The 16362-nt window shown below is 39.1% G+C and overlaps 1 protein-coding gene across 11 annotated transcripts in view; it reads left to right on the top strand.

Annotated features, from left to right (window-relative positions):
- Positions 1–3340: 3340 nt before the first annotated feature.
- JHY (junctional cadherin complex regulator) overlaps positions 3341–16362 on the top strand; it is a 117821-nt gene continuing 104799 nt past the window's right edge. For 2 of the 11 annotated variants that reach the window (XM_074215310.1, XM_074215301.1), the window contains exons 1-2: positions 3528–4204; positions 6171–6595. In XM_074215310.1, coding sequence (XP_074071411.1) covers positions 6246–6595 — 350 coding nt within the window. In that variant the 5' untranslated portion in view covers positions 3528–4204; positions 6171–6245. Of the gene's footprint in view, positions 3425–3527; positions 4205–6170; positions 6596–16362 lie in introns of those variants that run through there. The other 9 variants (XM_074215309.1, XM_074215311.1, XR_012474180.1 and 6 more) reach the window with 7 other exon arrangements.

Raw genomic sequence — 16362 nt, forward strand, 5'->3', positions numbered from 1 at the left:
TCAGCATATTCAAAATATTAGTTATCTTTTTCCCTAAAACTTTTCATTTTAATTTTTCAATTTATATGGAGAGTACAACAATTTTTCCAGGCCCAATTTAGGAGTCATTCTCTACTCCACACCCACAAATTCCCATTCAAATCAGTTGCCAAGTCTTGTCAATTTGTCTCCACATTCTCTCATATTTGTCCCCCGTCCCATTCATTCCATTTGGACTAGTGTGCTAGGTATCTAATTACTTCCCACCTTTCAGTTCTTCTCCCCAATCAAGAAACCCCAAGGACTCTCTCTTATTGGGATGAAGTTCTGTTCTATAAGGGTTTATTCTTAGAGAAGTGGTTTAGAGAAAACAGTACCTGGGATTAGCACTGTAAATGACCTTGATATGTGGAGCTGCAGAATCAGTTATCAAAACTGTCTGGTACTGGCTAAGAAATAGAGTGATGGATCAGTTGAATAGATAAGGTGCAAAAGAGACAGCAGGAAATGATTATAGTAATCTGCTGTTTGATAAACCCAAGGAGTCCAGCTTCAGAGATAAGAACTCACTCTTCAACAAAAACTGCTGGGAAAACTGGAAGATAGTATGGCAGAAACTAGGATTAAACTAACATCTCACACCCTATACCAAGATCAGATCAAAATGGGTGCAATATTTAGACATAAAAGACATTATTATAAACAAATTAGGAGAACAAAGAATAGTTTACCTGTTAGATCTATGGAAAGGGGAGCAGTTTATGACCAAGGAAGAGATAGAGAACTTTATAAAAAAAACTGGATAATTTTTGAATACATTAAAAAAATCTTTGCACAAACAAAATCACTCTAACCAAGATCAAAAGAAACATAGTAAATTGGGAAACAATTTTTACAACTAGTTTTTCTGACAAAAGATTCATTTCTAATATATATATATATATATATATATATATATATATATATATATAGAGAGAGAGAGAGAGAGAGAGAGAGAGAGAGAGAGAGAATGGAGTCAAATTTATAAAAAAAATATAAGCCAAATGATCAAAAGATGTGTAAAGACAATTTTCAGATGAGGAAATCAAAGCTATCTATATACATATGAAAAAAAATTGCTCTAAATCATTTCTGATTAGAGAAGTGCAAATTAAAGCATCTCTAGGGTACCACCTCACACCTCTCAGATTGGCCAATGTGACCAGAAAGGATAATGATCAATGTTGGATGAGATGTGGTAAATCTGGGATACTGATGCCTTATTGGTGGAGCTGTGAACTGCTGCAGTTTTTTTTGGAGAGCAGTTTGGAATTATGTCCAAAGGGCAATAAAGATGTGCATATGCTTTGATCCAGCAATACCACTACTTGGTCTGTATCCTAAAGAGATCATGAAAAAAGGGTAAAAACCTCACACGTACAAACATATTTATAGCAGCTCTGTTTGTAGTAGCAAAGAATTAGAAATGGAGGGGATGCTTATCAATTGGAATGGATGGACAAATTGTGGTATATGAGTATCATGGAACACTATTGTTCTATTAGAAATCAGGGGGTTTGGAATTTCAGAAAAGTCTGGAAAAACCTGCATGAATTTATGATGAATGAGATGAGCAGAACCAGAAGAACACTGTACACCCTAACAACAATGTGGAGGGATGATCAACCTTGATGGACTTGCTCACTCCATCAGTGCAATAATCAGGGACGATTTTAGGGGATCTATGATGGAGAATACTATCTGTGTCCAGAGAAAAAACTGTGGAGTTTAAACAAAGACCAAAGATTATTACCTTCAATTAAAAACAAGTTGGTTTATGTACTAAATAATTTTTCTATCTCTAATATTTTCTTTCTTCCTTAAGGATCTATTTTTTCTCTCAACTCATTCAAGTTTTGATCTATGCACATCATGGAAACAAAAGCAGACTATCAGATTGCCTTCTGTTGGGGGGGAAGGGAAAAATTTTAAAATTCAAAACCTTGTTGAAAATGATCGGTAGAAACTATTATTGTATATAATTGAAAAACAAAACATTTATATTAATAAAAAAACATCCTTTCTAAAAAAGCTAATTAAATCTGGCTGATAATCAGTGAGAAGCAAGTCATCAGTGCAGGTCTATAGTCAACAATTCACAAAACCACAGGTTATTCTAGATGTGAGTTCCTTGAGGGCAGGGACTGTCTTTCTATTTAAATCCCACCTTCTTGGGAAATCTTCCCCTCTTTTAATTCCAGTGCTTTCCCTCTTTAAAATTTTTCCTATTACTCCCGGATATGGCTTGCTTTGTCTGTTTGCGTGATTTTTCTCCCAATAGATCCTAAGTTCTTGAAGGTGGGGTCGCCTTTTAGCCCTTTTTTGGACCCCAGAGCTTAGTACAGTGCCATTATTGCTTGATTGCATTGCATTTGTGCGTCCGGCACGTTAAGTGCGGGTTTGTCCTTCCTTCTCCAAGCAGACTATGACGCCAGGTTAGGGATACCAAGACGAGCCTCACTGCCCACCCCATTTGGCCATCTCGTTCCAGGGTCAGGTGTGAATCAGGAGGCCTGGAAATGGCCCTAGATCAGAGTCAATCAGGGTTAAGTGACTCGCTCAAGGTCACGGTCAGTGACTAGCAGGTCCTCCGGCTCTGGAGCCCCGGCTCCAGGGGGCGCCAGAGCTGAGGAAGCCGGAAGGCCGGGGTGGGGGAGTGGATGGTGGTCCCCCCAGTCTGCGGGGGGGGGGCTGTTTATCCGAGCTCCATTTGGATGTGAGATGATGAAGGCGGGGGAGTCGGGGTCCGGGGCGCGACCCCTCCCCCCCTCCGGCTTCCCCTCCCGCGGTCCAGCCTTTCCGCCTGGAAACCCGCTAGTGCTATAAATCCGGGCTTCATTAGTTTTCCTCAAACGATAGAGAAAAATTAGAATAAATCGGATTAAAACGCGCGGGTTGCGTCCGCATCCCCTCCCCCGCCCCAGCGCCCAGAACCCAAGTTTAAGCGGGAAATCCCGGGAGGAGGCCGGGTCAAGCCACGCCCCCCCCCCCCCCCCCAGCCGAGCCGGGGCGAGGGAGCGACCAAGCAGGGCCCCAGGGGCGGCCCGTCGCCTCCCTCCCACCCGGCACGGCGGAGCCAGAAAGACCCCAGGCCCGGCCTCGGGGGGCTTTCAGTTCCGTGGCGCCTCGGCCTCGGGCGCCGACCCGCTTCCATTTCCTTAGTCTCTCTTCTTCCCCTCGCCGCCGCCCCCTCCAGAGAAGCCGTGAATGGTCCGGTCCGGGCGCCCCGCTGGGACGGAGGGGGTGGGGCGGTGTTGTGCCGCGGTCGCCAGGGCAACGCCCGGGCAACGGCCACGCCAGCGGGAGGCGGGGCTGGGGGGGGGGCGCCGGTCTGAGCATGAGGCGGCGGCGGCGGAGGACCGGGAGGAGGGGGTGCTGCGGCCCGAGCCGCGGAGGAGCACGGCAGGTGACTGACCGGCGGCAGCGGGCGGGGGAGCAAGGGAGGGGAGGAAGGGCGGAGAAGAGAAGCGGGCGGAACCCACCCGGGAGGGCGGGAAACCGGGGCCCGGGGGCGGGGCCGCCATCCCTCCCCCCCCCCCAGAGGGTGCCCCCAGTCAGTCAACCCGCGTTAGTGCAGCGCCGGGCGCCGGGCGCGTGCCGGCCTGAGCGGGAGGGAGGCCGAGGCCAAGGCCAAGGGCAGCCCCTCCCGAGAGGAGCGCCCCCTCCCGACCCAGCCGGCAGCCCCGAGCAGCGCCAGGCCGGCCTGAGCGGGAGGCCGAGGCCAAGGCCAAGGGCAGCCCCTCCCGACCCAGCCGGCAGCCCCGAGCAGCGCCAGGCCGGCCTGAGCGGGAGGGAGGCCGAGGCCAAGGCCAAGGGCAGCCCCTCCCGAGAGGAGCGCCCCCTCCCGACCCAGCCGGCAGCCCCGCGCAGCGCCAGGCCGGCCTGAGCGGGAGGCCGAGGCCAAGGCCAAGGGCAGCCCCTCCCGACCCAGCCGGCAGCCCCGAGCAGCGCCAGGCCGGCCTGAGCGGGAGGGAGGCCGAGGCCAAGGCCAAGGGCAGCCCCTCCCGACCCAGCCGGCAGCCCCGAGCAGCGCCAGGCCGGCCGCGGCCGCCGGAGGAGGCCCGCGCTGCAGTGGGAGAGGCGCCTGGCACAGGATTTGAACTCGCATTTGCTGCCTCTGGATCTCGAAGCACAAGGTGATCATCCTGGAGCAAAGGCAGCACCGGCATAAGCCTTTTTAAGGAAGGTGGGAACTTACCTGGGACTAAAAGAAAAAAGCATTTGTCGTGCAGAGGGAAGGGGCTTTAGTGGTCTTCATTTTACAGAGGAGGAGCTGGGCCCAAGAGAGGAGTCTTGCCCAACGTTTTCGTTAAGTGGACCTGGGACTTGAATACTTGTTCCCCACCCCCTGAACATGGAAAAAAATGTAGTGTTTAAACTCTCAAAGGAAGAACTCTCTGAGTATCTATGAACCTATAAGTTCTTATCTCCAGATATCACTAGAAAAACAGTTGTCCACCTTTTATCATAAATCGCAGGTTGTTGCCAGTTTTTCACCAACCTATTCCTATACCGGCGAAAACACCATGAGGTTACTTAAACATCCTTGTCAGGACTGAATTGACCGTAACACATTCTCAATGGACTGGCCACATCTGTGTTTACTTTCCTTAGCTTTTTGCTTTTGCAGAGCAGCCCTCTGCTGAAGATCTACTTTTTGTATTTCATGACTGTGCTCTGCTGTCTGAAAACACTAAAGTAATTTATTCTGGTTGAAGTTTTATTTCTTTTCTTACCTGCTTATTCTTTTCTCAGATTACATATCAAGACATCTATAATAAGATAAACCTTAAGATAAAAGGATTAAATTCTTATACTCCTGAGAAAAGTGATATAATGACCCTTTATCTGTAAAATACTCATTCTTCAGACCTCCTAATACACTAGCCTTAATCTTTAAAATAGACCACAAAAATTAACTAAGAGTATATTTTCCATTTTTAGATGAAATCAGTTACTTAATATATTATTTCAGAAAACAGCAACAGAATAACATGCTTATTAGTGGCAAAAGAAAAATTGGTATAGAAACTGTATATAATTTATTTTTATGCCATTTCGATCCCCAAAACTATGTTCTATAAACAATAGATGCTGCTAAGAACCACTGTTAGCAGTATGTAAGATAAGTATTGCTTTTGGCCTCTTGTGTTTGTCATAGTACTTTTCCTCTAAGGGGTTCATTGTGTTCCTTGGAAACATTAACAACAGTCAACATTAATTCTCACAACTACCCATGAGATAAGTAAAGCTACAATTATTTGATTAAAGTCATGACTAGTTAAAAAGAATAACAGCAAAACCCGTTCAGTAAATGCTAATAGTAAAGATGGCTTTAGTCATCAAACATACAGAAAATTTGCAAAATTTGCAAAAAAAATGCAAACCAGGAAGGGAAAAGAGACCCTGAAAGAGTAAATTTCTGAAAAAGGAAGAATGAATAAATGCATCTTTCTTTATCCCTACAGAAACTCCAACTTTATATCATACTTCTAGGATAGGAAGGGATCTCATATTAGACTCGTATTACAACTTGGTCATAAAAAAAAAGAAAAGTAATTTGCTACAAATCACTCAGCCAGTCAAGGTAAGGCCAGGAATAGAACAGGCTTCCTATTCAGAGTTCCAGCTCTGAGAGTATACTGTCTCTCCTTCCTTCCCAGAAGCATTGACCTTGTACCTGTTGTGCTTTAACAAATGGTGACCTAGTACTCCATACATGAATATAAATGAACATGACTCATTTGAATTGTCCAGGTTGTTTGAAATGAATTCATCAAAGTGTTATCCATAATTAACCATTTGGCTTTGTCCTGGCTTATTTATAACAAACCCTTTGGAAGCTGAAAATGTGAATCTGCCTCCAAACAAGCAATTTGGTTCCTTCTGTAAACTGCACTCAATGCTTATAAGCTTCACATAAGGATGACTTTCTGTGGAGAGAAAAAACACACATGTCCAAGTTTAGACTTTCCCTTTAGAAAGAAAATGGGAAATAGGAAAGTCTGCAGATAATTTAGTATAGTTGTTTTAGTAATTCATTTTAATTTTTTGCTTAGCAAAGCTGTTAATAATTTTCAATAGTTATATAAAGTTATATAAAGTTTTATATATATATATATAAAGTAAAATAAGCATTATTTTTTCCTTAGGTAGTGCTATTTTGAATCTCAAATTTATGTATATAACCAACTCTTCGGATCAGCAACCCTTCGAACATTTGCAACATGAATAACATTACACCAGTTCCAAAATTCTCCATTCATCCCCCTGTTCATCATACCAACTTAAAAGTCAGATCCACTGAACCACCTTTAAACAAAGATTTACATCAGATTTTCCAAGACTCTCTTGAATTTGACTCAGAAATCTCTGTCCAAGAAATAAAATTCCATTCTAACCTTCAGAAACAGAACCAAAACCATGAATCCCTAATGAAGGAAATGGAGCGTGACAGCTTAGAGGAGGAAAGTCCACAATTTCAAAATCTGAGCGAGTCGGAAGAGATCAGTAATGAAGCAGTTAAACTCTCCAGGGGGAATCATCCCCCTCCTCAAGTCCCTGGTGAGAATAAAAGGTATGTTATATTAATCAATAGTTCTGAAGTTGCTATTTCAAATCATTGGTAAAGTTTCAAGAGGGAAGAAACAAGGGTTGTCTTTAAATGAGATATCTTTGAATAGCCAACAGAGAGAAGCTAGAAACTACATTTTTTTCTCTCCTTTCAATGAGCCTACATAAGAAAAAAGACAAAGGAATATCATTAATTACAGTCACTGATACCTCAACTAGCTTTTTTTTTAAGGTTGATTAGTTTTAAGATTTCCACTGATGGGGTGGCCAGGTGGCACAGTGGATAAAGCACCGGCCCTGGAGTCAAGAGTACCTGGGTTCAAATCCAGTCTCAGACGCTTAATAATTACCTAGCTGTGTGGACTAATCAAGCACTCATTAGGTGCTTATTTTATAACTAACACTGTGCTTAGGAACTATGAAGAAGTATAAAAGAAGAACTCAATTACTACAAGAAGTTTACAATCTAGTTATAGGAAATAAGATTGTTACATGTGAAACTTAATGGGTAAAGTATAGAGTAGAATAATAGTGGGAGAAATTCAGAAAAGCAAGGGGAAAAATGAAGATGGTCAGAGAAATGAGGATAACTTTTATAGATTAAAATGCAACAAATGTTAAGAATCTACTATGTGAAAGGCAATGTTCTACTTTCTAGGGATACAGATACACAAATGATGCAGTGTCTTCTCCCAGTGGTGGGGAGTGGTGGGGATGGAGGTGATAGTTGCTCTTTTTTTTAGGAAAAACAAAGTTTTGTTAAAAGATTTTAACAGAAAATCACCCCTGCAGGTTTCACAAATTTTTTTAATAGACCAGCAACTGCCCCAAGTCTTAGCTAGCCTCCTCCACTCTATAGATAGATCTTGAACTTGTTTGTGAAGAAGGGTGTAGGATATCTACTCCAGGAGGAGAAAGACATCTAATAAAAACATGGAACTAGAATTTATCAGGAATGTTTGGCAAGCGCACAGTAGAAAGAGTTTCCTGATAGCTTCAAAGAATTTGGGGGGGGGGGGTATAAAATAAGGTTGAATAGAGATAATGGGCCCCAAGTCATGGGATCATAAATCCAGAGATGGAAGGAACCTGAGAAGCCCTCTTCTCCAAACCCTTAATTTTACAAATGAGAAAACTGAGACCCAAGGAAGGTGAAATAATTTGTTCAGGTTCACACAGGTAGTACCAGAGATGAGTTTTTGAGTCTGATTCCTTCGAGAACTAGTGCTCTTTTCACTATAGACTGAACTGCCTACTTTCTTGGAAGAGTTGGAAGAGACCTTAACAGTCATCTAGTCCAGCCCAACATGTGAAAAAGGAATCAGATCTGAAATATTTCCAACAAGTATTCATTAAGCCTTGGGTTCATTAATACTTTTCCTAGTGGGAAGTTTACTACTTCATGAGGTAGCCCATTTCAGTTTTGGATAGCCTGATTGTAAGAGAGTTTTTCTTTATTTTGAGCTCAGTTCTGGACCTTTTTCTCCTCTATATTATTTTACTTGACCATCTTATCAACTTGTGTGGTTTCAATTATCATATCTCCTCTTACTAAGTGCCTTATTATTGTTTAGGGTACCACCATCCTGCTATTATTCCTCCAGGCTTGGAACCTAACTGCCAACTTTAATTATTCTCTCTCACTACACCTCCACATATCCAATATTTTTCCAAGGCCTGTTGATTTCCTAACAATTCTCCCATTAACCCCTTCTTCTCCTCTGTCCTTGCCATTGTCCTGATATAGATCCTCATTACCTCATGCCTGATCTATTAAAGTAGCTTGCTGATTGGTCTCCTAGCCACAGCTCTCCCCCCATTCTGTTAACTCTAGTGACTCTCTGAGTTTTAGGATCAAATATAAAATCCTTTCTTTGGCATTCAAAGTTCTTCATAATCTACATCCCTACCTTTCTTTCATCTTTTATTTCCTATCTGGGCATTTTCACAGGCTTTCCCTCAATCCTGGAATGTTTTCCCTTCTCATTTCCACCTATTAGCTAACTTTAATACCCAGCTAAAATACCATCTTCTATAGGGAAACCCTTAACAGGTCCTATATTTATCTAATTCCTTCCTCTGTTGATTATCTTAAATTATTCTTAATATAATTTATATATATATATATAGTTATTTGTATGTTTTCACCCCAATAGACTGTGAACTGCTTGAAAATAAGTACTGTCTTTTGCCTTTCTTTGTATCCTTAGTATGTAGCACAGTGCTTTAACTATAGTAGCACTCAATAAATGTTTATTGACTAGCTGACTTTTTTTGTTCTCAGTGTCTATTACAAGCTTCAGTTCATTCAGGGCATTAGAGCTCCTGAAATTTTCATAGGACTGTTATCGACTCTTGTATTTGTCCTTAAGTGCCCTTGCATTCATCTTTTGTAAAAGTTGAGTTCATTAGAGTACCTTCTGTGTAAGAATAGTAGTTTCTTTAGCTGTTCCTTCCTTTTCTTCTTTTAGAAAATTATTCTTAATTGTATACTCAGAATTTTGTTCGGGAGAACCTTCTTAAGAACCATTTTAAAAGGCATACTTCTGAGAGCTCAAGGCATGGGGTCATGCTTCTTGTTACACTTAACTTTGTGACACTTACCAACCCAAAGTTTGGGGTATAATGGCAGCAAATATTTATTAAGAACTCTATTCTTCCCATGCTGTCTTATAGGGAAGAAACAAAACTTAAATAAGACAGGGCCTCTGTTCTCAAACTATACACACACTAGTGATATGAGGATAAAAAAATAATATGAAAAATGTGTTTTGAAAGTTGTAGGGAAAAAGTACTAATGTTAGACCTAAAGGGGAAAGTGTTAATAGAAGATGGCTCAAAGACTTCACATAGGAAATGATGATTGGGTTGAGCTTTAAAGGATAAATAGAGATTCAGTGAGTTATAATACATAGTGAATGAAGGCATGGGTTTGGGAAAGTGACATTTGTGTTATGGGGGATAAGGATAATCCATTTGCTTGGAATATATGAGTATATAGAAGAGAGTAATATGATAGAAGGCTTTATAGAGAGCTTTGAATATTAACTTTACTCATCATCAAAAGGGAGTCACTAAATATTTTTGAGAATAGGATGGTAAAGATCATTCTCTCAATGGTATGAACAGTAGTTTGGAAAGGAAATGGAGTCTGGTTGGTGGTAATGAGAGCATGTAGTAAGATAATGGTAGGGAGAATAGAGTTGAGTGGGTAAAGTGCAAATAGAGTGAAGGAACACAAAGGATGTGGGAGTCCAATTTACAAGTGAGGGAGAGAGTAGTCAGAAAAACAGGCACTTTTTTAACAAACATATGTGATCAGGCAAAACAAATTTCTACATTGGCAATGTCCAAAGATAAATATCAGGTGAATAGCAAGTATCATCATTGATCTCCTGGAATCATGGTTCGTCTTTGCATTGTTCAGAGTTCTTAAGTCATTCAGAGCTGTTTGTCTTAATACTGTTATATAAATTGTTCTGGTTCTGCTTATTTCACTCTGTATCAATTCATACACAAGTCTTTTACAGATTTATGATATAGTAGTTTCCATTAATTCCTATGCCATACATTGTTTAGGCACTTCCCAATTGTGTCCAGTTCTTTATCACTACAAAAAGCTGCCATAAATCTTTTTATACTTATTTGTCCTTTTCCTCTTTAATTTCTTTGGGGTATAAGCCAACTAATTGTCTTTCTGGGTCAGATACACAATTTGGTGACTTTTGAGCCATAGTTTTAAATTGCTTTTCAAAATGGCAACATTAACAGTTCATTTGCATTAATATCCTTTCACTACTATACTTTCCAGCTTTTTAAATTAACTTTACCAATCTAATGGGTCTGAAGTAGAACTTTAGAATTGGTCTTCAGTGATTATTAGTAATATGGAACATTTTTTTCATATCATCATTGATAGCTTGGATTTCTTCATTAGATTTTGGCTACAATTTTTTATAGAGACAAAGAATGGAAACCACTGGGATCTTTGTCAATTGGAGATGACTGCACAAATCATAGTATATAAATGTCATGAAATTCTGTAAAAAAATGATGAAGTGGGGGGCAGCTAGATGACACCATGGATAGAGCAGTGGACCTGGAGTCAAGAGGATCTGAGTTCAAATTTGGCCTCAGACACACACTTAATAATTATCTAGCTATGTGACCTTGGGAAAGTCACTTAACTCCATTGCCTTGCAAAACCTCCCCAAAAAAATGATGAAAAAATATTTTCAGAGAAACCTGGGAAACCTTGTACAAATTGCTGAAAGATGAAGTGAACATAACCAGTAGAACAATTTACACAATAAAAGCAAAATGCTATAAAGAGAAACATCATCAAAAGACTTAAAGAACTCTTATCAACACAATGGTCAACCATAATTCCAGAGGACTTATGATGAAACATATTATTTAACTTCTGACAGGTGATGGGCTTAGGGTACATATTGAGAAACAAATTTTTGACATGGCCATTGTGGGTTTTTGTTTTACTTGACTATGGCTATTTTGTTACAAGGCTTTTGCTCTGTATTTTTCAGGAGGGAAAAAAGTGGGAAAGAAAATAGAATTTTATTAATAGAGAAAAGTTAATTTAAAAACAACTGCAACAAGTGGTTATAGCTCTTATTATTATAAATTTGAATCTATTCCATATGTGTGTTTGTGTTTGAAATAAAAGTTTTATCAGAAAATTGCTACAAAGATTTTCCTACTTAAATGTTTAATCTTCTTGTTTTATTTATTAGCTTATAGTGGTTTTGTTTGTACAAGAACTTTTAAGTTTATATAATCCAAATTGTTCATTTTATCTAGCCAAAGATCCAAGAGATAATTTATTTCTTGCTCCTCTAATTTGTTTGTGATATATATGTTTATATGTGTTTTATATAAAGTCATTGGGAACTTAAATATGATATATTATGTTATCACGAATCCACAAAAGTATTATTTGTATCATTCAGACAATGAATTATTTATTTAGTTAATTGTTCAGTTTTCTGCTTCATTTTACCTATGGGGAACATAGCTTAAATATATTTGCTAAATATATTGATCTGGATTATTTAGGAGCAATGAATCAAGTAAAAGTTTATCTTAAGACTCCTTTCATAATGTAAGACTAAAATATCTTTAATTTCTACAAATTAGTTATGCATCTTCATAACTGTATTTCAAAATGGACAAAGAAAAGCTTTTTCTTAGAGTCAAAGAAAATATATTTCTTCTTGTTTTTAAAAGCCACAATTTTAAAAGCAGCCTGACAAATCACTTGTGTGTAGATGTTTCTATAACCTCCTCAAAGCATTTACTCTCTTGTAGCTCAGCATGATCAATCCATAATTCAGTGTATATGGATTAGAGAAAACCTTTTACTTAATGGAAACAGAAGTAGCATTGACTGTATTGAATGAAGCAGGAGTAGAGGATCATCTCATAATAATTCTTAAATCCAACCCCAGAATTAGACTGATGACACTCAAGGTTAACAGAAAAAAAAGAAATTAATGTAATTCTTGGAGCATTATAAAAACTACATTGATCATCTCAAAGATTTTTCCAAAGCCTTGAACATTAAGAAACTGGAGAGTAGAAGTAGTACTTTGTTATTTCTAATCTTGTATGAAATACCTAGAATAACCTGAAGCAGTTTGATCAGGGAACAAATAATTTTAAAATGAAATTAAAACTTAGAAGTTATCATTTTAAACAGTTTAAATTGACATGGATATGAAAATGCAAGTAGAATAATCAGTATTTATCAAATTCCTGATGTGCCAGGCACTGTGCTAATCAGTTAATGAGATAATGAAATAAAAATGGACACTATATATCAGATAGTATTAAGAATTTATTCTGTCTGATGGTGTAATGGATAAAAGTAATGAACTAGGTTCTAAGTAGGATCATATATTTGGAGCTGGAAGGGACCTTAAAGGTCAATTGGTTCAACTTCTTTATTTTACAGTAAGAAAAGTGAGATAGACATTAAGTAACTTAGCCAAGGATCACTCAAGTAATAAGTAGCAAATTCAGGGACTCTATCTCTTTCTGAAGAGGAAAGAATTGATTGCTTGAGGAGGAATCGACCAACAAACAAGTATCATTAAGTGCCTGCTAGGTGTCAAGCAATGTGTTAGGCATCAGTGACACAAGTACAAAGAATGAAATAATTCTTATGCACAGTAATTTTACAGTCTGATGGGGAAGACAAGAAGGACTGATAAAAATACATACAACATAAAGCAGATAGGACAATAAGGATTTCAAATAAGAAAATACTATCAAATTGTGCAATTAACAGATCACTGATGAAGATTGCAGCTTTAATGAAGCAATAACATTTGGCACTGAAAGGTAGAGTTGAGTGAGAAGTGGAGATATCAAATAGATATTTCAGAGATTTGTTGTGAAAGGAAGGGGGGATAGATGATAACTTTAGAGAATGGCAAAAATCTAGTGAAGTTTTGTATTGTTATTTTTTTTAAGTATGAAGGGGATTTGAGTATATTTAAGGCAGCAGGGAAGGAACCAGTTGATAGGATGTTTCCAAAGCTTATCACTTCTGTCCTCATATCATTTCTTTCATATTTCTCTTCCTCTCCACTCACATAGCTAAAGTTGTCATCACCTTTTGATTAGACTGATCTCCTATTTGTTCATCCGGCTTCAAGCCAAGCTTCACTCTAATCTATTTTCATACAACAGCAGAAATGGTTTTTCTAAAGTACAGATCTGATCATGTCACTTTCCCCCAACCCCCTGCAATAAATTTTAGTGGTTCCTCTTATCCTTTGTCATTTAAACATCTTCACAAAGTAGCCTCTGCCTACCTCTCCAAGCCTTTTTCCACATTACTCCCCTCCTTATATTCTATGATCCAACTAATATTGACCTATTTGCTACTTGGTGAACATGATACTTCTCCAGTCTCCTTGTCCTTGTGATGTCTGCCCCCATCCCTTCTCACCTCTGCTTTTTGAAGGAATTTCTGATTTCCTTCAAAGTTCTTCTCAAGTGTCATCTTCAACATGAAGCCCTTTTGATCCCCCAGCTGCTAGTGCAGTCCTTACCAAAACTATCTTATATTCATTTTGTATGAAGTATGTACATTTTTTTTAAATAAAAGAAAGATTTTTGAGTTTTACAACTTTTCCTCTGTTCTTGTTTCTGTCCCCCCACCCCTCACAGAAGGCAGTCTGTTAGTCTTTACATTATTTCCATGGTATACATTGATCTAAGTTGAATGTGATGAGAGAAAAAGCATATCCTTGAGGAAGAAAAATAAAATATAAGAGATAGCAAGATTAAGTATGTACACTCTTATGTACATTCGTGTTGTCTCCCTTATTAGAATCCAAGTTCCTTGAGGGCAGGGACTGTTTCATATTTTTCTTTATTCTATGCTTAGAAAAGTACCTGGCACATAGTAAAAGTTTAATAAATGCTCAGTGAATGACTGACTCTTATTCTACAGATGAAGAAACTAAAGTTTGAGGAATTTAAGTTACTTTCTGAGCATCACATAGTGTTTAGATGCCAGAGGAAGTCTTGGATAACACTTTGTTGGAGAAATTACAGAAGAAATTCCTTCATTGGATGAGAGTTTTAACTAGATAACAGACTGAAGCACATTTTTATTATTTTTTTATTTTGGGGGGAGGGGTTGCAAGGCAAATGGGATTGGGTGGCTTGCCCAGGGTCGCACAGCTGGGTGATTGTCGGGTGTCTGAAGTTGGATTTGGACTTGGGTGCTCCTGACTCTGGGGCTGGTGCTTTGTCCGCTGCGCCACCTAGCCTCCCTCATCATCATCATCATCATTATTATTATTTTATTTTATTTTATTTTATTTTGGTGGGGTTTTTTTTGTTTTTGCAGGGCAATGGGGCTGGGGTGGCTTGCCCAGGGTCACACAGCTGGGTGATTGTTGGGTGTCCAGGGCCAGATTTGGGCTCGGGTACTCTTGGCTCCAGGGCCAGTGCTCTGTCCCCTGTGCCACCTGACCACCCCATTATTATTATTATTACTATTATTTAATTTTAATTTTTGCTCATGAGGGTCTATATTTTTGGGGGGGAGGGGGTATTATGTTTACTCTTAAGAATATTTTAGTAATGTATAAAAAACATCATTTGAATACAGCCTTTAACTGACTATAAAAATGCTAACTATCTGTTTGGAAGGGTTATTCCCATGACCCACCCAGCTTCTGGGAAACCAAGGGGTTGCAGAGATGAGTAGAACAATTCAGTCATCTTCTGACAATAAGAAATGGGTTAGCTATACTGTATTGTCAAAAAACTACAAATATGTCTTGGTGACAAACCATTGTTTAATGGACATCAAGAGAATGGATAGTTATACTCTATTGTTGTAAAAGTGTTGCCAAAAAATCATTCAGGAGGGAGATCATATCCATAAGGATATGACTCCTGAAGCATCTAGATATCACCAGAAGTTCTGTTTCCTATAAAATCAGATCAAGGGTGAAACAGTTCTAGAAAAGACGGTGAGAAGGATATCTTTGTACAGTACTCCTCTCACTAGGATAAACATAATGTGCAATTCATATATATATATGACTACATGGTCCTCTTCAAATATGAAGGACAACTACTAAAGCTTCTAAACTCTCCTGGTTCTCCACTACTCTTCAGAACATTCTCTTTGACTCCTTCATTGGTTCTTATTACTCTCTGTAATGCAGGTGTCTTTTAGGTCCCTCTCTAAACCAGAGGCTCTTAAGGTGGAGTCCAGGAATTTGATTTTTTTTCTTTATATTTTTCCCTCATTGCATGTAAAAGCAATTGTAATATTCAATTTTGAGTTCCAAATTCTCTCTCTCCCTCTCTCCCCAATCCCAACCCCCCTCATTGAGAAGGCAAAAATTCAATATATGTTATACATGTGTAGTCATGCAAAATATTTCCAAAATAGTCATGTTGTAAAAGAAAATGTAACCAAAAGAAAAACCTTCAAGAAAAATAAAGATGATAAAAAAAATGTATGCTTCAATCTGTATTCAGATACCATTAGTTCTTTCTCTGGGGATGGATAGCAATTTTCATCCCAAGTCCCTTGGATTCATCTTGGATCTCTTGTATTACTGGGAGTAACTTAAGTCTTTCACAGTTGATCAATTTACAATTTTGCTATTACTTTGTACACAGTACATTTCATTTTGTATTAGCTTATACAAGTCTTTCCAGGTTTTTCTCAGAGCATTGGGCTCATCATTTTTTTAATTTAATTTTTATTTTTTTACCTAGCTGTGTGGCCTTGGGCGAGGTAAATGGGGTTAAGTGGCTTGCCCAAGGCCACACAGCTAGGTAATTATTAAGTGTCTGAGGTCAGGTTTGAACTCAGGTACTCCTGACTCCAGGGCCAGTGCTCTATCCACTGCGCCACCTAGCCACCCCAAGGGCTCATCATTTTTTGTAGCAGAATAGTATTTCATCATAGTCATATATCACAATCTGTTCATCTATTCCCAGTTAATGGGTTTGTCCCCAATTTTCAATTCTTTGCCACTAGAAAAGAGCTGGTATAAATATTTTTGTACATATAGGTTCTTTAACTTTTTGTTTTTTTAATATCTTTTAGGATTAGTAGTGGTATTGCAAGGTCAAAGAGTAGGCATGATTTTATAGCCCTTTGAACACAGATGTAAATTGCTCTACAGAACAGCTCCACCAAGAATGCATTAATATCTCATTTTTCCAACATCCCCTCCAACATTTATCATTTTCCCTTTCTGTCCTATTAAT

Source organism: Macrotis lagotis, chromosome 1 (assembly GCF_037893015.1).
Source record: "Macrotis lagotis isolate mMagLag1 chromosome 1, bilby.v1.9.chrom.fasta, whole genome shotgun sequence".
Classification (NCBI taxonomy): domain Eukaryota; kingdom Metazoa; phylum Chordata; class Mammalia; order Peramelemorphia; family Peramelidae; genus Macrotis; species Macrotis lagotis.